Here is a 25,990-nt window from a genome sequence, read left to right as displayed (position 1 = left end):
CCTGTCTTTTATTCTTTTAATTTCTCTGTATTTCTCTCTGCTTTACAATTTATCTCTCTTCTTTGCTACCTGTCTTTCTCTCACTTTGTGGTTCTTGGCCTGTCTCTCTCACTGTCTGTCTTTCTGTCTGTCTCTTATTGTTTCTTGTCCTGTCTGTCTCTCCACTTGTCAATGTGTCAGTCAGTGCCTGTCTTTCTCCCTTTCTGCCTGACTTTCTGTCACTCATGTGGTTCTTGGCCTGTCTCTCTCACTCTGTCTGTCTGCCTCTTTGTTTCTTGTCCAGTCTGTCTCTCTGCTTGTTTATCTGTCAATCTTTTTCTTCCATTAATTTCTCTTCACATCTGTCTATCCCAGCTTTGTTTTCTATCCTTTCCCCTCTCTGCCTGTCTTTCTATTACTTTGTGGTTTTTGGCAGATCTCTCTCACTGTCTGTCTGCCTTTTCTTTGTTTCTCATCCTGTCTGTCTTTCAACTTGTCCATCTGTCAGTCTATGCCTGTCTTTCGCTCTCTTCTTTTGAATTTTCTGTCAGTCAATCTCCTTCCCTTTCTGCCTGTTTCTGTCTTGCTATCTGTCTTACTCTCTCAGCCTGACTCTCTGATTGGTGTCGTTCCAGGGATAATGTAGAAGGAATCTGACCTAGATCTAAACACAGGCCAGATTAGAGGACGTGACGTTGTATGCACTATACCCTCAGATTAGCACACTAGCAGCCTCCTACAGCCAACTTAACCATTATACACACGCATACAGACGATTTCTACTTATTTTTACTGTTACTGATTCACCACAAGGTTCTAAGTTTGTTTAGTGCCCACATTTCTTGCTAGAGACTTACAGTAAAATGACAAACAAACCTTTAATTGGAGTATTGGCTTTTGTTTTCTTTCTAGCATTGGTTTTCACAGTGAGACTGAGGAATAAACGTGCCACTACACCATCAGATATAAGAAACATCAACATTTGAGCATCAACACCAATATTTAGGCTATACACAGACATCTGTGGGAAACACTGAATACGGGTTGTGTTAGGACAGGGTGAAGAGGTTAAGAACCTTTGGACAGATACCCTCTTGTCTCCTCTCGTCTCATATCATCTCACTCCCTTGCGTCTAATCTCACCCCCCCCTTCTCTGAATCGATTAGCATTCATCCTTATGCGCAGCTCTTCCGTGGAGAGCTGATAGCGTGCTGATAAATGGTCGGGGAGAGAGAGGGCGTCACTCTTAAACTGACATCCTGCATTAACCAATCAATAACCAGACACCGGGGACGGGGGGGAGCCCAGCTCGCCCAATCATTTGCGTCGGCCCATCTGCTATAAAGGAGACGGAGAGGAGAAAGAAAGCAGTTTAAGAGTTTGTGCAGCGGGCGAAAGCAGAATGCTGTCGTAGGCGTTAAAGAGGGAGTGAAAGAAAAGAAACGATGGAGAGAGAGAGAGTGAAGCCGCAAGGGCAGTGGTTATTTTATCACAGCAGTTCTTCATTTTCACAGCGGTTCAGCACAGCCAGAGGCAGCGAAACCCAATCTAACACAAACACACGCACATTTATCTAGCTGTCTACATAAGGACTGCCCATTGACTTCTATTGTTTTTACATTAAGCCAATTATAATTACCATAGCACCGAAACACACTTTTTGGCATTTTTAGAAACTAATGCTAATATTTTTCAGTCTTATTATTTGGGTTTTAATTTTAAGACTCCAAGCTAAAGGAGCACTTTTTTTGGCAATAATATAACAGTAATACTGTGGTATTATTTGGAATATAATGCAAATACCACAATATATTAACATTGCAATCGTAAAATAACAGTATATTTTAAAATACCTTGGTATTAATCTCTAAGGGTACCACTACAGTACTTTTTGTAAGGGAAAATCATTTGTCATGGTACCATATTCATGTACTATATGACTTATATAACAAAAGAAGTACTGTAGTGGAAATGGTATTTTTACCATAGTAATGAAATTAATACTCCATAGTATTTACATGGTACTTACATAATAATACCATGCTAAATGTCTGAATAATCATAATAATACCATGGTACTTTTTGTATGTTGTAAGAAGATGGTGATATCGAATTATGGCCTACCATAATACAAATCCAAAAAACTGTGATTATACAATAGTATTTTGTTGGTATGGCATTTCACAGAATACCATGGTACTATTATAGTATTTATTTTTTAAGGCAATCAAAAGCATAGTAATACCATGGTAAATGTCTGAAAAATTATAGTAATACCATGGTACATGTCAATAATGTCGCCTTACCATGTCATCTCATAGAATACCAAATAATAAATGTCTGAAGATATTGATTAAAAAACGCCCACAAACACGCTAATGGAGACTCAACAATATGCACAGACGATAATGCAGGAAGTTTCTCGACTACTCATATATCCGTTTATATAGCAGTCTACGAGCTCTCAGCGTGCGCGCCCTCGCAACAAGGACGTCTAGAAAGGTCAGTTATGCAGCATTAGAGCGCGGCGGGGTGTGTGTTTGTGTGTGTCCCCAAGCAAGGACGATCCCATTCATCTCTGCTCCGAGCCGCTAATGCTGCTGATGAGAGAAACCCAACCTCATAAACAAGGTAAAACAAAAAACTCAGGGGAGTTAAAGCTCGGGGATCCGACGGTCGCAAGCACACTCTTTGTGCGCGCACGGACGTGTGGCGGTAATGAGTCTGCGTGTGGCGGCAATCAGAATGTGCTGTGGCGTATTCCCCCGCTCGCCGAGCTAAAGGGGTAATCAAAATTTAATTACGCAGAAAATGAAGGGCAAAACCCCACGATCCAGGACCAGGCGAACGACCGCTGATTGGTGGATGACAGATACGTGTTTGAGAGTGTGTGTGTGAGAGAGAGAGAGAGGAAGAGAGAGCGGGAAATTAAATTCAAGGAAGATAGCAATCACCGTACTTCGTTCCTGTCAGATGACGTACCACAGGATCTTCTACAGAGGACTATCTCTGTATCAACCCCGTTACTCAAAACATATGCTCAATCTTAGCACGGACCAAGGTTCCTCAATAAAAAAAAAAAGGTTTATCCCTCATACAAAAAGCATATGGTTTCAAAACAGTATGAGATAATGTCCCACATAGAGATACCCTGTTTTTACCCATAAAATAGTAGGCTACTTCTGAGTTCAAGTACGGCTTAAATAGCATCTAGTTGAAAATTTTATGAATTACTCTATTATTTATGGTCAGCTAGGCAGTAGTCAATAAGGAAGATTGGTGTATGCAAATATAAAATATGCAAATAAGCAAAAACAACAGGAAATGTGATCATGTGTCCTAAGCAAGAATATACAATGAGCAGCCAACTCTTACACAACTTATTTAGCACAAAAACAACATACAATTCTGACTTTTTTTTCTCAGAATTGTAAGATATAAACTCGCAATTGTGAGTTAAGTCAGAATTGCAAGTTATTAGCTCACAATTCTGACTTCTTTTCTCATAATTGCAAGATATAAACGTGCAAATCTGAGGGAAAAAAAGTCCAAATTATGAGATACAGACTTTCTCGCAGTTTCAAGTTTAGCTTTTTTCTTTTTGTCCTCAGGATTGTGAGATATAAACTCGCAAATTGCAAGAAAAAACTCAGAATTGTGAGATTTAAAGTCTGATTTTTTCAAGATATACTTGCAATTGCGAGTTGTAAAGTGAGAATTGCAAGATATAAACTCGCAAATCTGAGAAAAAGTCAGAATTGCGAGATATAAACTTTCTCACAATTGCGAGTTTGGATCTTAGTTCTGAGAACACAAGTCAGAATTTCCGAGTTTAAATCTTAACCAGTCTGATTTTTTTCTCGCAATTGCTAGTTTATATTGCAATTTAGAATTTTTTCCCAGAATTGTGAGATATAAATCGCAGTTGCAAGTACTAAAGTCAGAATTGTGAGATATAAACTCACAATTTTGACTTTTTTCCTATTGCGTGTTATAAAGTCAGAATTGCGAGACATAAACTCACAAATCTGAGGAAAAAACTCAGAATTGTGAGATTTAAAGTCGCAATTCTTACTTTTTTTTTCAGAATTGTAAGAAATAAACACGCAATTGTGAGTTAAGTTAGAATTGTGAATTATTAGATCACAATTCTGACATCTTAGAATTGCAAGGCATAAACTCACAATTGCGAGTTGTACAGTCAGAATTACGAGATATAAACTTGCAAATCTGACAAAAATTGCGAGATACAAACTTTCTCTCAGTTGTAAGTTTATATCTTAGTTCTGAGGAAAAAAGTCAGAATTGCGAGTTTAAATCTAACAGTTCTGACTTTTTTCTCGCAATTGCGAGTTTCTTTTTTCTCAGAATTGCAAGATACAAACTTTCTCACAATTGTGAGTTTATATCACACAATTCATAGTAAAAAAAAGTCAGAATTGCATGATATAACTTGCAACTTCAAGAAAAAAGTCAGAATTGTGAGATAAAAAGCAATTACCTTTTTTATGTTTTATTAAGTGGCAGAAACAGACCTCCATGGCTAACCAACAGGTTTACTGAAAAGAACTGCCTCTAAAGAATCATTTGTGTACGAATCGGATATCTTGCAGCGAGTCTTGAGTTTTTTTACTCTGAACATAACAGGGAACAGCATGTTTTTTCCTGAGTTCTTACATTTACAATCTTATTCTGAGAACTGCAGTGATCGGATGATTCCAATTCATGAGATTTGTGAACTAGTTTAAGATTCATTAAAAGTATCGTCTCAAAGTAGCATCGCTATGTCTTGCAGCTGTTCGCGAGTGCACTTCGAAATAACGAGGAACGGCATGTTTGTCTGAAATTTACTGGAGTAAAATTTCACTTTTCTGCTAAAATCAACCTAAAACATAGCATTTAACATTCACTCTGCACTGCCTCAACGCCTTGTCACAGCATCCTGTCGGCTCAGGTTGTCCGCAGAGCTTAAGAGCGTGACATGGCTTCTCCTGACCTTCAACCCTCGTTTATCGGCTGCCGCCTGCCTGGCCGTCTAACTCACTTAGCGCTTGGCTCTCTGCTCTTATCAACGGCTTCACTGACAGACGACGGAGACACCGGAGAATAACTGCCTCACGTTGTCACCGACAGAACGGGGAGAGAGAGAGAAACAAGAAGAGGGAATTGTCGAACGCGGCGGCCTCAACACCCTACAGACTTTGATGGCCCTGAGCCCTGAGATGAAATTTCAAAGCGTTGTCTCTCTCGCGCTCTCTCTCCTCATCTTGCAGTCTCGCTGCAGAAGGCAATTACGAGTCCCTGGTCTCCGCGGCCGCCCACCTCCCTGCCGTCTCGTCTTTGCATTCCTCTTTTTTTCCTCTTTCCTTCCCTCATTACCCACTTTCCCACTCTCGGCTTTCTCTTTCTCTCTCCGCTGTGAGTCATGCAAATCAGCAATGCTCGCATGGAAAATATATCGGTATCATTAATAATTTTTGGGCAAATTTCAAAAAGGTGGAGAGGATGCTTGGGAAAAAAAATGGCAGGAAGGCAGAGAGGGGCCATTTTAACGGAAAGGAAGTAATCATAGCGGGCCATTCGAGATGAAACGCTGCAGAATCCTTTGACGACTAAATGACGACGTGCTGCGCATAGGATGCCCTTGAGCGCCGATCCGAGGTCGGCTTTCCTGTATTTAACTACTGCGTGCAGATCCAGCAAAACCTGATCTCAGATCAGCTCCAGAGGGCACCTGGCAGCCGCTTATTTCAATAACCAAATCCACAATGACGGGAAACCTGATCTCTTGCAGTGCGCAAACCTGACCAGATCATATTCTGCTTTTCCCTGGAGATGTGAGATGCTATCTGAGGCGAGGTTTCACGGATTTTACAGGCACAAAGAACTTACTAGATCTTTAGAAAACAATCTATGCACTGGTGCTTTGAAGAGTCCAGAAAAAACCAATCAGAAGAACTTCTAACATCTCATGTTTCACAACCATAGTTCCTCTTAAATGTTTTGAGGAACTGTTTTTGCAGCAACTTTGATCCTCCGTCAATATTGTTGCAGAAAAAGGACTAGAAGTCCACAAATGAAACATTAAGGTCTTTTGGAATGTTCTTGAAAACTTAAGTTTCAGAACAATAAGCTCTGTTGACAGTGACATAATGTCGATCGCCACAGAAAATAATAATGACTTGTCTCTCAGTTCATAAAAACAAGCAAAAATCTTTTAAAGGGTTCACCCAAAAATGTAAACTCTGTCAGTAATTACTTACCTTCATGTTGTTCCAAACCCATAAGACCTTCGTTCAGCCTCAAAACACAAATTAAGATATTTTTGATGAAATCTGAGAGCTTTCTGAGCCTGCATAGACACAACTACCACGTTCAAGGCCCAGAAAGGTAGTATGGACATTGTTAAAATAGCCTAAGCGACATCAGTGGTTCAACCTTAACGTTTTGAAGCTACTTTTTGTGCGCAAAGAAAACAAAAATAACGACTTTATTCAACAATTTCTTCTCTAACAATGTCCTTGCTACCTTTTTGCACCCTAAACGTTGCTTTGCAGGGACAGAAAACTCTCGGATTTCATCAAAAATGTCTTAATGAAGATGAACAAACGTCTTACATGTTTGGAATGACCTGAATTTAATTTTTTGGGTGAACTATCCCTTTAAAGTATTACACTTACTGCACGTTTAATCAAAGGCGATTGTCATGCACATTTTTTCAAGCCGATTGTGGAATCAGTAGTAAATCCCCAGCAGGTGCTTTCAGATGGAGCAGCATTTAGTACACAGAGCCGTAGTTCACTGAAAAGCTACGCTATATCGCGTTCATTATCGCAAACGATTTAATCGTGCGATTATGAAATCGAAAGAAACCGTTTGCGATAATGACAGCTGTTATCAATTATTCAAAGTATTCAGCTACAGCGATTGTGATTTCCTGAGCGTGATTTGTCTTCTTCGGGCGTATTTGGAGTTTCCGCACGAGAGCGCCCTCTGGCCTTCAGATAGAGATTTACCGCTGATCACAGAAAGATATGCATGACAATTGCAGCTTTTGAGGAGAAGTCCACTTCTAAAACAAAGATTCACATATAATGTACTCACCCCCTTGTCATCCAAGATGTTCATGTCTTTCATTCTTAAGTCGCAAAGAAATTATGTTTTTGAGGAAAACATTTCAGGGTTTTTCTCCATATAATGGGCTGCTATGGTTCCCCAATTTTGAACGTCCAAAATGCAGTTTAAATTATCCCAGCCAAGGAAGAAGGGTCTTATCTAGCGAAATGATCGGTTATTTTCATAAAAATAGTACAATTTATATACTTTTTAATGTCAAGCGCTTGTCTTGTCTTACTCTGCTTAAACTGTTTTTTTCCGGTTCGTGACAGTTAGGGTATGTCGAAAAAATCTCCCATCTCATGTTCTCCCTCAACTTCAAAATTGTCCTATATCGCTGTTTTACTTTTTTGTTAGGGTTGTTTGATTTTCTTTGCATGTTTACTTTGCAAAAACTGTGTCGGTACTTCTGCAGCGATGTAGGATGATTTTGAAATGATTTTTAAAGTTGAGGGAGAAAATACGATTGGAGTTTTTCGTCATACCCTAACTGTCTTGAGTCAGAATACACAGAGATTAAAAAGTATTTAAATTGTATTTTTAAAATGAAAATAACCAATCGTTTCGCTAGATAAGACCCTCGTTTGAAGCTGCATCTGAACTGCAGTTTGGAAGTTCAAAATTGGGGCACCATATCAGTCCATTATATGGAGAAAAATCCTGAAATGTTTTCCTCAAAAAACATAATTTCTTTACAACGGAAGAACGAAAGACAGGAACATCTTGGATGACAAGACTTTTGTCTCAAAATAAAAATCCTGACTTTATTTCTAAGAATTGCGAGTTTAAACCTTGTAATTCTGACTTTATAACATGCAATTGCGAGTTTACATCTCGCAATTTTGAGAGGAAAGTCAGAATTGTGAGTTTATATCACGATTTTGAGAAAAAGTCAGAATTGTAAGATAAAAAGTTGTGTCCACGCCTTTTCACAGCTAATTCTTCATTCTTCTTTAGTAAATCCTGACAGTACTGTTTTAACGTCAAAAGACAGTTTGTGCTGGTGCAAGCTGTAAAACTGTTCCTGAGTGGCAAGACATTAGACCGGGATGGAAAAATATGCAATATTTCTCAACATACTTTTAAATGCACGCTACTTTGATCATAATAATGCAAAAATAACAAGATACTTTTTGTTGCATATCCTATTTAAACTTTCCAGAATGTCTTGCCATGTAGACTTGTACATTAGTGTAAACACAAATTTTGTTTGTTTTTACAACCTGACAGACTTGAAATTCTTTTCTGTGGTAGTGCGTTCTGGGATTGCAATTGTAAGCTTAGCAAACTGAATCTGCTACCCAAAAAACATACAGACTGGTTATGACATACATCTACACCTGCTAACTTACTGTACAGTCCCTTGTGTGAGTCAAGGCTTACATAAGTGAATGTAGCTTTCCATGACGCACTGATAGCTTTAAATCTCCAGTTGTAAAAATAATTACCGTGGCAAGATGATTTGCAGTATAACGGAGCCATTTATACGTTTTAATTACAGTTGAACCACTGTTGCGTTTGTCACGCCTAATTTACAGTAATCTACTGTAACCTAAATACTTCAGCACACAGGTGGTGGGGTAAATCAATAGCTCAGATGTTTTAAAATGATTTTTCAACACAAAAAAAATCATTTAAGTGTACTGGAGAGTTTTCAAACTTTTCAACAAAAGCCTCTTGAGGGTGTTTAAACGTTTGCCTTCTTCCACTGAGTCCACGTTATTAAATTCAGCTTGCTGTAAATCAATTCCCTAACCGAATTACACACCATCTTATTTCGTTACACAGGAATCTTGTCGTCTCGTCTCCATAGTAACAACTACGCGACACTGATTTTTGACCACCGCCGTGCGGTTTGTTTGGGCCACATCGGTGGCAGCACTTGTACACAGCTTGTCTTGTTATTGTCACTAGAGGAATAGGATGTCCTTCCCGACATTTCTGAAGGGTTGCATTCTGGGAAGTCCCAGACTGTAACAGATGACCAAAAGCGAGGCCGCTGAGGAACCAGACAAGCTGCCACTGAAATAGCTCAGAGAGAGACGTCAAATACTCTGAAGAGTGAGAGATTGTAATAAGGCAGCTATTTTCTTGTGCGCGGAGACAAGACACAATCCTCTTAACAAGATGGCAGCATCTGTCCTCTATATTAGCCTCCTCTGCTAGGTTGTAACTCACTTTTACTCGTCTGCACCTAGCGTGTCATGTTTTAAAATAACTTAATTGATGAGATATATGAGTAATATCAACTCTCCTAATTCCCCCTCGTTTTCCGTCCTTGGAGTTTTTGCACCACAAGCAATTTGCCCTTCATTCTCTCTGCAAAAAAAAAAAAACAATAGTGTGCGCTTTTGAGTTACACCTGATCCTAGAATCCCTTTGTGCACCCAGAGGACGTTGCATCATACCTCATATCCTACACCGGTGGTCTTACGATCCTCCGAAACTCCATCGTGCTGCCTGAAAGTTTCAGTATGTCATGCCACGGGCTGGTCTTACATCAGCTAGATGGCAGACAAACAGTCGGAGTTGGAGAAACGCTAGATCAGCAAATTCAACTGATGGCCTTCTTTCCTGTACAGTTCTCCCAGCATCCCTAATTAGGGTGCGAAAAGGAATACGAGACAAAAATGTCAACCAGGAGGGTTTAGACTATGAACATTGTTGGAAATGGAAAGTTGACAAACATGCGATACTCACCTCCAATAAGCTTTATCTACTGTGTCATGTTTTTATCACGGTGACACTATTATGGATCCATCTGTACTAAAGGTCAGTTTGTCCACTAGTCTGACAAGCACCAAGAGACATGTTGTTCAAAGAGCAAATTGTATATTGTTCGGCTTTTAGATAACAGACAATCAGAGGTGAAGTATATAAAAACAAATGATGTTTGAACCATACAGTGTGCAACTTGTCAAGAAATGTGAGAACTTTGAAGAACTTTGAGTTTATAATGAATTGCGTAATGCAATTACGCAAAAGGGTCATCAATAAATTTGTTTTGGACTCAGTAATGTCTATATTTAGAACATCTTGAGACAGCAATAAACTAGTATGTCAGCAATATTTATGTATTGATTTATTAAGGACATATTAACTAGGGCAAGTGGCCTTTCTTAGTGGTGGCAGGTGCTGAACTGAATGTGTTTACATGGACAGTGTTGCTTTTATGATACTCCATAACCGGACAATATGTAAAGTCATGTAAAAGCAGTGTTCTTTTATCAAGAAAAGATTACAGAAACATGATTACAGTACATTTACAGTATGGTTTGATGTCAAAAATGTATGTAAAAATGTAAAAATCGATCTTGTGTGAATGTCTGTTTACTACAGAGCCCTGCACATGACATGCACGATTTACTATGACATGTCTCTGTTCGTAACATAACATAACAGCAGCAACAGGTTCATGAGAATTAATTATTATTTCGTGCAAACTTTTAACTTAAAACAGTAAAATGTGATTTAGTACACCAAGGGATCAAATTAGTAAATTTCGTACACAATTTAGTAAACTGAGGGAACAAATTAGTAAATCTTACGCACAATTTAGTAAAATGAAGGAAATCGTGCACATGGTTTAGTAAACTGAGCACAAATTAGTAAATTGTGCACACGATTTAAACAAAGATTTAAACAAAGGCAACAATTTAGTAAAAAGTCTGCACGATTTAGTAAACCGAGAGAGCGAATTACTAAATCATGCAGATGATTTAGTAAACCGAGGGAGTGAATTAGTAAATTGTGTGCACGATTTAGTAAACCAAGGCAGCGAATTAGTAAATTGTGCGTGTGATTTAGTAAACCGAGGGAGCGAATTAGTAAATTCTGTGCACGATTTAGTAAACCGAGGGACTGAATTACTAAATCATGAATTAGTAAATTGTGCGCATGATTTAGTAAACCAAGGCAGCAAATTAGTAAATTGTGCGCACGATTTAGTAAACCGAGGCAGCGAATTAGTAAATTGTGCGCACGATTTAGTAAACAGAGGCAGCGAATTAGTCAATTGTGTGCACGATTTAATAAACCAACAGAGCGAATTAGTAAATTGTGTGCACGATTTAGTAAACCAAGGCAGCGAATTAGTAAATTGTGTGCACGATTTAATAAACCAACAGAGCGAATTAGTAAATTGTGTGCATGATTTAATAAACCAACAGAGCGAATTAGTAAATTGTGTGCACGATTTAGTAAACCAAGGCAGCGAATTAGTAAATTGTGTGCACGATTTAGTAAACCAAGGCAGCGAATTAGTAAACTGTGCGTGTGATTTAGTAAACCGAGGGAGTGAATTAGTAAATTTTGCGTGTGATTTAGTAAACCGAGGGAGCGAATTAGTAAATTCTGCGCACGATTTAGTAAACCGAGGGACTGAATTACTAAATCATGCAGACGATTTAGTAAACCGAGGGACTGAATTACTAAATCGTGCAGACGATTTAGTAAACCGAGGGAGTGAATTAGTAAATTGTGCGTGTGATTTAGTAAACCGAGGGGGCGAATTAGTAAATTCTGTGCACGATTTAGTAAACCGAGGGACTGAATTACTAAATCATGAATTAGTAAATTGTGCGCATGATTTAGTAAACCAAGGCAGCAAATTAGTAAATTGTGCGCACGATTTAGTAAACCAAGGCAGCAAATTAGTAAATTGTGCGCACGATTTAGTAAACAGAGGCAGCGAATTAGTCAATTGTGTGCACGATTTAATAAACCAACAGAGCGAATTAGTAAATTGTGTGCACGATTTAGTAAACCAAGGCAGCGAATTAGTAAATTGTGTGCACGATTTAATAAACCAACAGAGCGAATTAGTAAATTGTGTGCACGATTTAATAAACCAACAGAGCGAATTAGTAAATTGTGTGCACGATTTAGTAAACCAAGGCAGCGAATTAGTAAATTGTGTGCACGATTTAGTAAACCAAGGCAGCGAATTAGTAAACTGTGCGTGTGATTTAGTAAACTGAGGGAGTGAATTAGTAAATTTTGCGTGTGATTTAGTAAACCGAGGGAGCGAATTAGTAAATTCTGCGCACGATTTAGTAAACCGAGGGACTGAATTACTAAATCATGCAGACGATTTAGTAAACTGAGGGACTGAATTACTAAATCGTGCAGACGATTTAGTAAACCGAGGGAGTGAATTAGTAAATTGTGCGCACGATTTAGTAAACCAAGGCAGCGAATTAGTAAATTGTGTGCACGATTTAGTAAACCAAGGCAGCGAATTAGTCAATTGTGCGCACGATTTAGTAAACCAAGGCAGCGAATTAGTAAACTGTGCGTGTGATTTAGTAAACTGAGGGAGTGAATTAGTAAATTTTGCGTGTGATTTAGTAAACCGAGGGAGCGAATTAGTAAATCATGCAGACGATTTAGTAAACCGAGGGACTGAATTACTAAATCGTGCAGACGATTTAGTAAACCGAGGGACTGAATTAGTAAATCATGCAGACGATTTAGTAAACCGAGGGACTGAATTACTAAATCGTGCAGACGATTTAGTAAACCGAGGGAGTGAATTAGTAAATTGTGCGCACGATTTAGTAAACCGAATTAGTAAATTGTGCGCACGATTTAGTAAACCAAGGCAGCGAATTAGTAAATTGTGCGCACGATTTAGTAAACCAAGGCAGCGAATTAGTAAACTGTGTGCACGATTTAGTAAACCAAGGCAGCGAATTAGTAAATTGTGTGCACAATTTAGTAAACCAAGGCAGCGAATTAGTAAACTGTGCGCACGATTTAGTAAACCAAGGCAGCGAATTAGTAAACTGTGCGTGTGATTTAGTAAACCAACGGAGCGAATTAGTAAATTGTGTGCACGATTTAGTAAACCAAGGCAGCGAATTAGTAAATTGTGCGTGTGATTTAGTAAACCAAGGCAGCAAATTAGTAAACTGTGCGCACGATTTAGTAAACCAAGGCAGCGAATTAGTAAACTGTGCGTGTGATTTAGTAAACCAAGGCAGCGAATTAGTAAACTGTGCGCACGATTTAGTAAACCAAGGCAGCGAATTAGTAAATTGTGCGTGTGATTTAGTAAACCGAGGGAGCGAATTAGTAAATTCTGCGCACGATTTAGTAAACCGAGGGACTGAATTACTAAATCGTGAATTAGTAAATTGTGCACACGATTTAGTAAACCGAAGGAGTGAATTAGTAAATTGATTTAGTAAACCAAGGCAGCGATTTAGTAAACCAAGGCAGCAAATTAGTAAATTGTGTGCACGATTTAGTAAACCAAGGCAGCGAATTAGTAAATTGTGTGCACGATTTAGTAAACCAAGGCAGCAAATTAGTAAACTGTGCGCACGATTTAGTAAACCAAGGCAGCGAATTAGTAAACTGTGCGTGTGATTTAGTAAACCAAGGCAGCGAATTAGTAAATTGTGTGCACGATTTAGTAAACCGAGGGAACAAATTAGTAAATTGTGCGCACAATTTAGTAAACCAACGGAGCGAATTAGTAAATTGTGTGCACGATTTAATAAACCGAGGGACCGAGTTACTAAATCATGTGCACGATTTAGTAAACCAACGGAGCGAATTAGTAAATTGTGTGCACGATTTAGTAAACCAAGGCAGCGAATTAGTAAATTGTGCGTGTGATTTAGTAAACCGAGGGGGCGAATTAGTAAATTCTGTGCACGATTTAGTAAACCGAGGGACTGAATTACTAAATCATGAATTAGTAAATTGTGCACATGATTTAGTAAACCAAGGCAGCAAATTAGTAAATTGTGCGCACGATTTAGTAAACCAAGGCAGCGAATTAGTAAACTGTGCGTGTGATTTAGTAAACCGAGGGAGCGAATTAGTAAATTCTGCGCACGATTTAGTAAACCGAGGGACTGAATTACTAAATCATGCAGACGATTTAGTAAACCGAGGGAGTGAATTAGTAAATTGTGCGCAAGATTTAGTAAACCAAGGCAGCGAATTAGTAAATTGTGTGCACGATTTAGTAAACCAAGGCAGCAAATTAGTCAATTGTGTGCACGATTTAGTAAACCAAGGCAGCAAATTAGTAAACTGTGCGCACGATTTAGTAAACCAAGGCAGCGAATTAGTAAACTGTGCGTGTGATTTAGTAAACCAAGGCAGCGAATTAGTAAATTGTGTGCACGATTTAGTAAACCGAGGGAACAAATTAGTAAATTGTGTGCACAATTTAGTAAACCAACGGAGCGAATTAGTAAATTGTGTGCACGATTTAATAAACCGAGGGACCGAGTTACTAAATCATGTGCACGATTTAGTAAACCAAGGGAGCAAATTAGTAAATCGTGTGCACGATTTAGTAAACCATGGAACAAATTTGTAAATTGTGCGCACAATTTATTTTTTTTTCTGCATATCGTGCAGGTCTCCATAGTTTACATTTTGTTTACACTTTACATATCAGTGTAAAGATCTTTAACAGTTTAAGCAAAACCTGATAACAGTCTATTTATTGTTTTGCTGTCAAAACTAGACAAAATATCTCTCATCACATGCTTTGTTTACACTTCATGTTTGACATTTTATCAGTTGGATCATTCAAATTTTAATCAAAACCTAAACAGTCCAAAATGTAAATGTAAAATCAACTTTTTTGTGTTGCACATGTCTGTTTAGATTGTTTTTTTTTTTTTTTTTTTTTTACACTTTACACTCTACATTTTAGCAAAGTAAAAACAGTTTAAGCAAAACAATGTCTTTTTGATGTCAGAACTAGGCATAACCTTAAATTCATAAATTTGTCTTGTGTGCAACTTTTTTTGTTTACACTTTACACCTAAAGATAATTATCAGTCTAAGAAAAACCTGATTAGTTTAGGTTTCATGTCAAAACATTTGTTTTCTGTGCATATGTTTTTATTTATGTTAATCAATGTAAAAATTAACAATTTAATCAAAATTGACATTTTTGAGCTCAAAACCAGACCAAATCCTAAATGTAATTTTTTTTGTGCGCAACTGCGCATGTCTGTTTACAATTGGCTTTAACAGTTTAAGCATAAGCTGAATTGCACTTAATGTTAACACCAGACAAAAACTTCAATCAAACTATAGATTCTATTAGAATACAAGATTTTACTTTGAAATTCTATGCATTCAGTTTAGATGAGTTAAAATTTTATGGCAAATCAAGCTAATTTTTAAACAAGTAGAACGTTCCAAAAGATGTTGTATGGGTTATTGTTTATCTTTACTCTCTCTACGGTGCATTACAATATCAATAATTTCAATTTGATAAAATACCTCAGAAAACTGTCAGCCAGCCACACAGGCATCAGTAAACCACTCCTTTAGTTTATGAGGCTTTTTTTTTTTTTACAGTAGTGCCTTTAGGACTATTAAACTAGTGTGGGCAGCTTAGATTAGAGATGTCCGTCATTAAGTGCAGCTCAAGCAGTGACTCAGCAGTACGAATCGGAAAAATGCACTGCAGGTGCCCGGCTCTTTCAGACGTTGCCAGGTCTTAATATAACAGGCCTGATCCCTCTGCGGACCTCAGCACCAGCTGTGCGCGCCAACACAGGCCAATGTTTGCTGAGCACGATAAGGCAAGTACACTAGGCGTACTGTAAGGTGATATTTTGCAAGGGCATCCCAGCAGGAAATGATTCATTGTTAATCACAAGTAAAACACAAAGTGTCACATCAGTGGGGTTGCATTTACAAAACGTTTATTTTCCGAACCATCTTTGTGATAGAAAAAAAATACATGATACAACTTTCCTTCTAGACAATTACCAACAGTAAAGTGACGTAATCTCCAGGAATCTGTCAACATCCATAAGAACCATCATGCGATTCCATCATCGATTGTGACGTCATTAAGTACCAGCGGCATTTTAGTGTAGAAATGTGCATTTTATACATAATTAGTGATTTTAATTTTCAGCCCAGCCTGTTATAATCTACATTAATACATCGCCAAAACTACCATACCGGCCAATGAAATATCTTCTGCATATCTTTTTCTTAAATATTGGCTTGTTTGCTTAAATAAATCGCATTTAATTTCAGAAGCCTGTTTCCAAGCCAGTATCCAGGTTGTGCAAACAATATCAAGGGATATTAGCAGGGGAATTAAGGGTGCTTGTAAACCGGCGTCGAGTACAAGTCTTTTTTTTCCGATCCGGGGATTTAAAGATGCATGGAAGCCATCAGGGGCCCATTTGGCTTCAACCCCTGCTGCACCCTCTTGTGAACTTTTTTGCAGTCCACCAGCAACGGACGGAGTAAACTCTAGTTTCTTTCAATTTCCACAACCACCGATACCGATTTCTTGCTTGTACCTGTTTGTCAAAGTGTTCGCTTTTCGGGTGAGCTTCGCCAGTACCGTATGCAGTCCGTTTAGATGAAAATGAAACAGCTTCTCCAAGTCCTCATCGCTCTGTTCGATGCGAGACATCTCCAGGGCCGTTGTCACGCCGTGCTTTTCCTTGCGCCTCTCGTCGGCTTGAAGCACACCCCATTCAATATCGTTCCTAATTGATTTGAGGAGCACATAAGAGCCGTACATGTCTCCATCCTGGAAGGAGTTCACCTCTTTCTCCTCCTCCTGGTCCAACGGGACGTCCCTCAGCAAACTTGGCACCATGACCGTCTGGTCCATGTTGTTCACGGCACCAATAAACCGGCTCATGGCATTGAAGAGGGAGTTTTTTTGATTGTAGGATTCGCAGATTTGCATCATCTTTGCCGTCCTATTGATCTGAAGGGTTTTATTCAAATGAAGAATGAGGAGCAGCAGCAGACTTAGTTATTCTTAGGCTGGAGGGTCCAGATAGATCTAACGGAGGGTTTATCCGCTATTATTTGTGTCCAGAGTGTGCTCAGATTCCTTGTGCACTTCACTAAAGTGAGTTTCTGAAAGCGCAGGTGGATTTAAAGCAAGGGCGTGGCTTCCACACGTCAATCAAGCGTGTAACCAGGTCGTAACAGGATAATGTGACCTGAAATAACACCGATGCGTGAAAGATTAGTGGGGGTTCACATAATATTATATAATCAAAGTAAATATTAATGTGAAATGTCGAAAATAAGGTAGAGAAGGCAAGAAATATAAAAAACAAGTTTACTAATCTTTTTCAGAGTATCTACAAACATGCTTTGGGATGAAATATACAGATCATTACGTGTTTAGTCAAACTAATTCGAATCGCATTTAAATGTGTGTTTAAAACTGTATTGTGAACGCGCAGTCTACGCTTCCTACCACTCCTTGATTTCCTATAGCAAAAGCCGGCCGGCAAACTAAGCGTCAATCTATCGCTTCCAACAAAAAACACAGGCTTCCAAATACCCACCTTTGCTGATATTTGTCTGTCCTTAAATCCGAAAAGGTCCGGCAAAGTCCAAGGAAACCGGTGATAAAGTCGCTGAAAGATAACAGACTCGTCTAGCAACGGACCGAGGGTGAGGCCGCGTGTAGCTCTATGGCGCTAATGAATATTCATGAGACAAAGCATCAGCCCACAACCGCTCAGCCGCTCTAGTCCAATTAGAAGCCAGTCGCTTAGTTCATCCAGGAGGACGGCGCCTTTCGACAGCCAATCAGAGGGCAGAGAAGGAACCCGGCAGCGAGCCAAGTCTGCAGCTCACGGTCAAACACACGACACACTGGACAAGAAGAATAGCATATGAGGGAAGTACCGGACTGATGAAAGTAGCTTCCCTTTTCGCGCTGGTACATACGCAGACAGAGAGGTTTCTTCATTTATTTTCGCTTTGAATTCTTAGATGTCGAATACCAAACTTAATATTTAAAAAGTAGATATTTTGTGTCTATAAATGGCGGGTGTTGATCTAAACACTTAGATGTCAACAAGAAAATGAGTACTAAAAAGTAGTATATTAAACTAACTGTGACCCTGAACAACAAAATCATCATCTGAAAGCTGAATAAATAAGTTTTCCATTGATGTATGGTTTGTTGGGATATGACAATATTTGGCTGAGATTCAACTTTTTGAAAATCTGGAATATGAGGGTGCAAAAAAATCAAAATATTGAGGAAATCGCCTTCGAAGTTGTCCAAATTAAGTTCTTAGCCATGCATAGGCTTATTACTAATCAAAAAATAAGTTTTGATATATTTACGGTAGGAAATGTACGAAATATTTTCATGGAACATGATCTATACTTAATAGCCTAATGATGTTTTGGCATAAAAGAAGAGTTGATCATTTTGAACCATACTATGTAGTGTTGGCTATTGCTACAAATATACCTGTGCTACTTATGATTGGTTTTGTGGTCCATGGTCTCAATTATCATTGGTCTCCACATCATCAGAAAGATATTTTATGAAAGCTGAAACATAAAGGTGCTAAAGAGAGAAAATACATAGCACAATCTATATATCAAATATATGTAATGCTCAAAGGTTATTCCTAAAGAGATGCCAGCATGCCAAACCTGCACAGATCAGCAGAACTATGCAAATACAAACTTGCAAATATTATGCAAGATGTATAATGACAAGGGAAAAGGGTGAAAGTCATAAATCAAATGCTGATCTACATACAGCCTCACCAAAAAGTATTTGCAAACTCAAAGAGTTTTCAGTCATTGCTTTGAATAATATAGAGGAAAGTGAATTTTATTGTACAGAAAGACTTCATGCAAAACGTCACAATATGAAGTTTGTTTGGGTTTTAAATGATAAAACAGTAGATAAACTGTTCAAAATGAGGACAAAACTTAATGGACACTTGGTTCTCAGAACTTAGTGAAACATGTTCATTTAATCAGGACTTGATATGATGTCATTTTGAAAAGTGTCAGAGATTAGATAGTAGGACATAATATAGATACTATATAGATCTGTTCTTTATATGTGACCCTGGAACCTGAACCAATCATAAGTAGCACGGGTATATTTGTAACAATAGCCAAAAATACATTGTATGGGTCAAAATGATCAAATTTTCTTTTATCCCAGAAATCATTAGGATATTAAGACCATGTTCCATGAAGATATTTTGTAAATATCCTACCGTAAATATATCGTAATTTATGATTAGTAATATGCATTGCTAAGAGCTTCATTTGGACAACTTTAAAGGCGCTCTTCTCAATATCTGCATTTTTTTGCACCCTCAGATGCCAGATTTTCAAATAGTTGTATGTCGGCCAAATATTGTCCTATCCTAACAAGCTTATTTATTCAGCTTTCAGATTATGTATAAATCTCAATTTCAAAATTGTACACTTATGACTGGTTTTGTGGTCCAGGCTCACATATATGATCTTCTCATTCGACACAATATCTGCATTAAAATCCACGCCTGCATGATTATTTGCATGGGCTTTCCCCATGAACGGAGATCTCCCGTCGTTGCCGCTGTGTCCCCGTTACGTTTTTCAACAACATCGTGGTGCCATCTAGCGGAGAGGAAGGAAGCAGCATCCAGCCTTCGAGCCATGATAAAACAAGCGAGGCAATTTCACACCATTAGGGTGACCATACGCCCTCTTTTTCCCTCAGATGTTCTGGCCGGGATTTCTAAATTGCCTAAAAAGTCCGGGTTTTGGCTTTGTTTTCCTATTGTTTACAAACCTGCTGAAGGTAATGACTGAAAGGTAGTTTGACCAATAGCGTGCAGGCAGTGTACACAATCGACCAATCGTGGCATTCGAGAAGGTGGGATCTACAGATAACGATCAAATATGCGTTTATAATAACGTAGAGAGCGCGTCATTTAGAAAACAAAGCCAAAACTCGGACATATTATGCAATTTAGAAATCACGACCAGAACATGTCTAAGAGAAAGAGAAGGTATGAACAAACATAAACACAAACTTCAAATGAACACAAACCAGAAGCTGGTAACGACGAAGAACCATTTTATTCATAGAGATCACGGTTGTTTACAATATCAACGTACATTTTGTTGGCATGCTAGCTGGTGATGCATTTTAAAAAGTTGTCTTTTTATTATACAAAGTATGTTATTACTCCGCTCGTCTATCTGGAGATGTGTAGTTCATCACGTGTGTTCAGACTATGAATTCTGGACTCTAATACTTAATGACCCATCAACACAAGGGGCAGCTGCAGAAATGATGGTTTAACATATTAATATAACAGCGACACGTCTTAAAATGAATATTAATAATCAATGAGAAAAACAATACAAAACAACGACACAAAATTAAATAAAAAAGAGAAACGCACACTGACACACGTAAATATGGAATTCAGTTGACAGTACTTCACGATTCAAAATAAAAAGTAAAGAAAGCCAAAGACTGCAGCGATTTTTACCACACGTAAATAAATAAACAATAAATAAACAACAGAGCGGTCTGAAGCTTGGTTCATTCTTGCAAAAACTGCGAACCAACAATGCGCTTTATCATGCGAATCCCTCGGATCGAGACCTCCAGAAATCCTGCGTTTATTACTCTTTATTTAGAGCTGTAAATCAAATTCTTTCAGCGTTTTAACTAGAAATCTGTTTTAAGAGCTGTTCTTCTGCCACCATAATTACTCTAGCGTGACATTATTTATTTATTTTTTTACTTTGAGTGAAAAGGTTTAGTTAATATAGCTATATATTTAATTTTTGCTTTTTAGATAGTATTTTTCTAAGCATTCTTAGAAATATCATTCTCGTTATCCTTCATACATCTCATGCAAATCGATAATTCTCGGAGCTGTAAAGCATGAAAGAGACGCTCGGAATGAATACATTCTTACATTAAAACGCCGCAAAATAATAGTAAATACAGTGTGTCATAAGGTAGATATGGTGTAAAACTGTAACTACAACCCATAAACTGCGGAATCACCCATTAAATCTCCCATTAAACAGTGTTTAAGCGGTACTCTGAAATATCTGCTTGTCTTACAACAACGTAAAAGCCACTCGTTTTAGGGCTCACGTTAAAACTTCAGACTAAATCTATGCAAGTTCTGTACATGGCTATATGTGGCAGAAAATTGCTTGTTTTTGGCTTTCACGACAAGACAAAATTGACGTTTTTGACTCTGTACGTGATTATGTCGAATCACTTTCAACCCAGTGTTGAGATGTGCAGCAAAAAATGAAATCCAAATTATATAAGACGAAAAAAAAGCCATTTCTGAGATAAACCCCTTTGCCAAAGATTTTACGACAGCAACAACAACAACAAAAACATCTTGTCATCTGTATTTTTTTTTTCCTTTTTTAATAGTTTCCTCCTGAAAAAGCAATTAACTAACAAATCTGCATTGAAGTCACTTTTTAGGGGTTAAGTAACACCGTGTCCTAACCAGACGTGTGTGAAAATACTGCGCAAAGCCACGAAATAGCCAATCAGAATGTTTGCTTAGTAATATACTTATGTCTAGACCAATGAGAATTTACTGTGGGCGGAGCTATCAAGTGCAAAGTGACAAACAGAAACCAAGCAGACAAAATGGCGGATAGATATGAAAAACAGCTTTTAAATTGATTTTCTTTTCAAAAAAGGGATAAATATTTAACAAAATCACACTTGAATTGTGTTCACGCCTCAAATACGAAGTAATTCCTCTGTCTAAAAATAGAAAAAGCAGCAAGCTAACCTGAACATATTTGATAAAGATTGCAATATCGATTGGCTTTTATGTGTCCGGTTGGGACACGGTGTTACAGAAACGCTGTTGACTTTAGTTCTAGTGTGTGTGAGATGGTTTCCACATGCAAGGTTTTTTGTACAGAGTAAAGTACGTATGCGCAGGAGTGCGTCTTAAAACCATTTCCTTTTCCTCGCTAACGCTGACGTTTCGAAAGGAGAGGCTTTGGTCATGGCACAACTGCATGATTAAGGAATGACGGAAAGACGAAAAAGAAGGCAGGAAAGACAGAATGAGAGATAAAAGAAGAGAGAGAGAATAAAAAAGATGAGAAAGAATGGAGTGTGCTAGCATTTTGGGGTTGCTTTCCCTTTCCAAGGTGGCGGACGTCTTCTATGCCTGTAGAAATGGGAAAAAAAGAGGTTTTTTATGAGCATTTTCATACAGAGCTTCATGCAACAACATTTTGCAGTGACCACAATCTCCACAATCTTTGTATTTTTCATATCACATCAGAAGACTTCAAAAACAGTACTTGGTGAGGAGAATGAAATTTAAGTCGCTATTCAGTGAAAATTCCACCACTCCACTGCAGTCCAAAAATTTTTGCATATTCAAAGAGATCAAGTTTGAATTTCATGAAACTCTAAGGCAACATTGCACGTATCCTTCACAAAAACCCAGAATGCACTGGAATGATAATATTCTGTTTCATTCAGCAATACACAAATAATATACAAACCATATACTAATAAATAATTACTAATATATTTAATTAACATTTTAATAAATATTTTTTATTTTATATATATATATATATGTATATATATGTATATATACACACACATACAGGTGCATCCCAATAAATTAGAATGTCGTGAAAAGTTCATTTATTTCAGTAATTCAGCTCAAATTGTGAAACTCGTGTATTAAATAAATTCAGTGCACACAGACTGAAGTAGTTTAAGTCTTTGGTTCTTTTAATTGTGATGATTTTGGCTCACATTTTACAAAAACCCACCAATTCACTATCTCAACAAATTAGAATACTTCATAAGACCAATAAAAAAAAATAAATAAAAAATAAACATTTTTAGTGAATTGTTGGCCTTCTGGAAAGTATGTTCATTTACTGTATATGTACTCAATACTTGGTAGGGGCTCCTTTTGCTTTAATTACTGCCTCAATTGAGCGTGGCATGAAGGTGATCAGTCTGTGGCACTGCTGAGGTGGTATGGAAGCCCAGGTTTCTTTGACAGTGGCCTTCAGCTCATCTGCATTTTTGGGTCCCTTGTTTCTCATTTTCCTCTTGACAATACCCCATAGATTCTCTATTGGGTTCAGGTCTGGTGAGTTTGCTGGCCAGTCAAGCACACCAACACCATGGTCATTTAACCAACTTTTGGTGCTTTTGGCAGTGTGGGCAGGTGCCAAATCCTGCTGGAAAATGAAATCAGCATCTTTAAAAAGCTGGTCAGCAGAAGGAAGCATGAAGTGCTCTAAAATTTCTTGGTTAGCGGGTGCAGTGACTTTGGTTTTCAAAAAACACAGTGGACCAACACCAGCAGATGGCACTGCACCCCAAATCATCACAGACTGTGGAAACTTAACACTGGACTTCAAGCAACTTGGGCTATGAGCTTCTCCACCCTTCCTCCAGACTCTAGGACCTTGGTTTCCAAATGAAATACAAAACTTGCTCTCATCTGAAAAGAGGACTTTGGACCACTGGGCAACAGTCCATTTCTTCTTCTCCTTAGCCCAGGTAAGACGCCTCTGACGTTGTCTGTGGTTCAGGAGTGGCTTAACAAGAGGAAAACGTCAACTGTAGCCAAATTCCTTGACATGTCTGTGTGTGGTGGCTCTTGATGCCTTGACCCCAGCCTCAGTCCATTCCTTGTGAAGTTCACCCAAATTCTTGAATCGATTTTGCTTGACAAGTCTCTCAAGGCTGCGGTTCTCTCGGTTGGTTGGTTGTGCATCTTTTTCTTCCACACTTTTTCCTTCCACCTTCCACTCAACTTTCTGTTAACATGCTTGGATGCAGCACTCTGTGAAAAGTCAGCTTCTTTGGCAATGAATGTTTGTGGCTTACCTTCCTTGTGAAGCGTGTCAATGATTGTCTTCTGGACAACTGTCAGATCAGCAGATCTTGCCCTTGATTGTGTAGCCTAGTGAACCAAACTGAGAGACCATTTTGAAGGCTCAGGAAACCTTTGCAGGTGTTTTGAGTTGATCAGTTGATTGGCATGTTACCATATTCTAATTAGTTGAGAATTGGTGGTTTTTTGTTAAATGTGAGGCAAAATCATAACAATTAAAAGAACCAAAGACATAAACTACTTCAGTCTGTGTGCACTGAATTTATTTAATACACGAGTTTCACAATTTGAGTTAAATTACTAAAATAAACTTTTCCATGACATTCCAATTTATTGAGATGCACCTGTGTGTATATATAAAGAGTTCAGATGCAAAACCAGTATCTATTTCATTAGATACTGTTATTATATATATATATATATATATATACACACACACACACACACACACTATACACTGCAAGTTTTCGATAACTTCATGTTGTGAAATATATATATATATATATATATATATATATACACATATACATATGTTCATTATTATTTTAATTATATATTTCATTAAATGTTTGCAATAACTTTACAAAACACTTATGAAATATTTTGTCAAAATTAAATAAATATATAAATATACACAAATAAAGTTAATATATATATAATATATTACATTATATATAATGACTAATAATGTAGATACAGTTTATTATTATTGTATATCATTTATTTTTTAATTTAATTATTTTACTTTTTTTAAACAATTTATTGATTTACTACATATAATGCAAATATAATTATATAATTAATATATATAAGTGACTATTAATGTACATACACAATTTATACATATATATTTAAAACTATTTATTGATTAATTATATATAAAAATATTTGCATTATATAATCAATTATATATTTATACTTTTAAAAATCTATATTTATTTTATGTACTTGCATGTTCATAACAGTAAATAAAAACAATTTGACTTGATATTTAAAAATACATTAAAAAAAGTATATAATTGTAAATAATAATTATATTATTAATGTAAGTACATAATTGATTAATATATATATATATATTAATTTATTTACATTTACATTAACTATTGATTTATTATACAATTATTTTATTATAGAATTATATTTGAATTATATACTTAATTATACATATACACTTTTAAAAAATCTACATTTATTTAATCTATAGATACTTGCCTGTTCATAACGGGAACAGCAAATTGATTATGCTACCTTCTAAGAAAATACATACTGAAAACATACTATTTTATACAATATTTCTATTTTACTGAATACTTTATCCGATATTTGCATCTTTATGACACACTAACCCCTAACTAAATTACAATCAACTGACAACTGTACACCATTTTTGTATCATGAGTTCAATTTCAAATGAAACTGTATGCTATAGCTAAAGCTAGTCAGTTGCTTACGTTAATAACAGACTGTGTGTGTGTGTGTGTGTGTGTGTGTTTCTCTCACCTGTGCACACGCCGCTACACCATCTCGTACTGATTGGCAGTGATGAATCGTGACAGACAGCAGGCCAGCAGCATCCCGATCAGCTGAAAAACACACACGCACGTTGCCGTTACCATGGTAAACCTGTTTTCCAGGGCTTTTTTTGCTCCCTCTTCCGACGTAATTGCTAATTAAATTAAATTGCGATAGTCGTTACTGCCGGCTGCTCTCCCGGGTTTACGGTTCGCTCTCTCCGGCGCACCGAATTCTAGTTATAATCATAATGAATGTTTACTGATTCCCATTTAACCGAGCCAAAAGAATTCCACACGCGCGGCGGAAGATTAGACGTATTAGCGGGGCCGCGTCTCTAAGAGATGTCATTGATTCGGGCCGCCCGTGTGCTCACAGATAACATTTACAGTTCAATTAGCATCGGCGGAGGGGTCGAGGTGTTCCTGCGCGGCCCTTTGGACCCATTAGTGCGGATGGAGAGATATCTGCATAATGTTCCCGAGGCGGAAGCGTGAGTGACAGAGGGCCTGATTGCGTTCGAAGCGGCACGTTCGCTAGCAAACCCCAGCTGCGCCACACGCTCGCCTCCCGCGCGAGTGTCTATGTGTGTTTACTAAATGAGGGCTGGGAAAACACAGACAGCCCGGGGTCGGCGTTCGCCGCCGGGTTGTCATGGCAGCGCGGCTCTCGCTCGAGCTTTTAGACGCGCCGTTACCCGGTGACTCATTTCGACGGC

The 25,990-nt window shown here is 37.8% G+C and overlaps 2 protein-coding genes across 2 annotated transcripts in view; both read right to left on the bottom strand.

Moving 5' to 3' along the window:
* Window positions 1-15,766: 15,766 nt before the first annotated feature.
* mid1ip1b (MID1 interacting protein 1b) lies at window positions 15,767-17,574 on the bottom strand. Its single transcript, XM_051095595.1, has 2 exons — window positions 17,413-17,574; window positions 15,767-17,058 (listed from the first exon to the last, which is right to left on the bottom strand). Exon 2 carries the CDS (start codon window positions 16,797-16,799, stop codon window positions 16,359-16,361), a length of 441 nt encoding a protein of 146 aa, XP_050951552.1. The 5' UTR covers window positions 16,800-17,058; window positions 17,413-17,574; the 3' UTR covers window positions 15,767-16,358.
* Window positions 17,575-19,938: 2,364 nt separating this feature from the next.
* tspan7b (tetraspanin 7b) overlaps window positions 19,939-25,990 on the bottom strand; it is a 43,141-nt gene continuing 37,089 nt past the window's right edge. The window contains exons 7-8 of the mRNA XM_051094774.1: window positions 25,261-25,343; window positions 19,939-22,053 (exon numbers count right to left, since the gene is read on the bottom strand). Coding sequence (XP_050950731.1) covers window positions 25,275-25,343 — 69 coding nt within the window. The 3' untranslated portion in view covers window positions 19,939-22,053; window positions 25,261-25,274. The remainder of the gene's footprint in view (window positions 22,054-25,260; window positions 25,344-25,990) is intronic.

Source organism: Labeo rohita, chromosome 22 (assembly GCF_022985175.1).
Source record: "Labeo rohita strain BAU-BD-2019 chromosome 22, IGBB_LRoh.1.0, whole genome shotgun sequence".
In the NCBI taxonomy this organism is placed as follows: Eukaryota; Metazoa; Chordata; class Actinopteri; order Cypriniformes; family Cyprinidae; genus Labeo; species Labeo rohita.
Note: the sequence above shows the minus strand (reverse complement) of the source record. Positions and strands in the feature narration are given on the sequence as shown.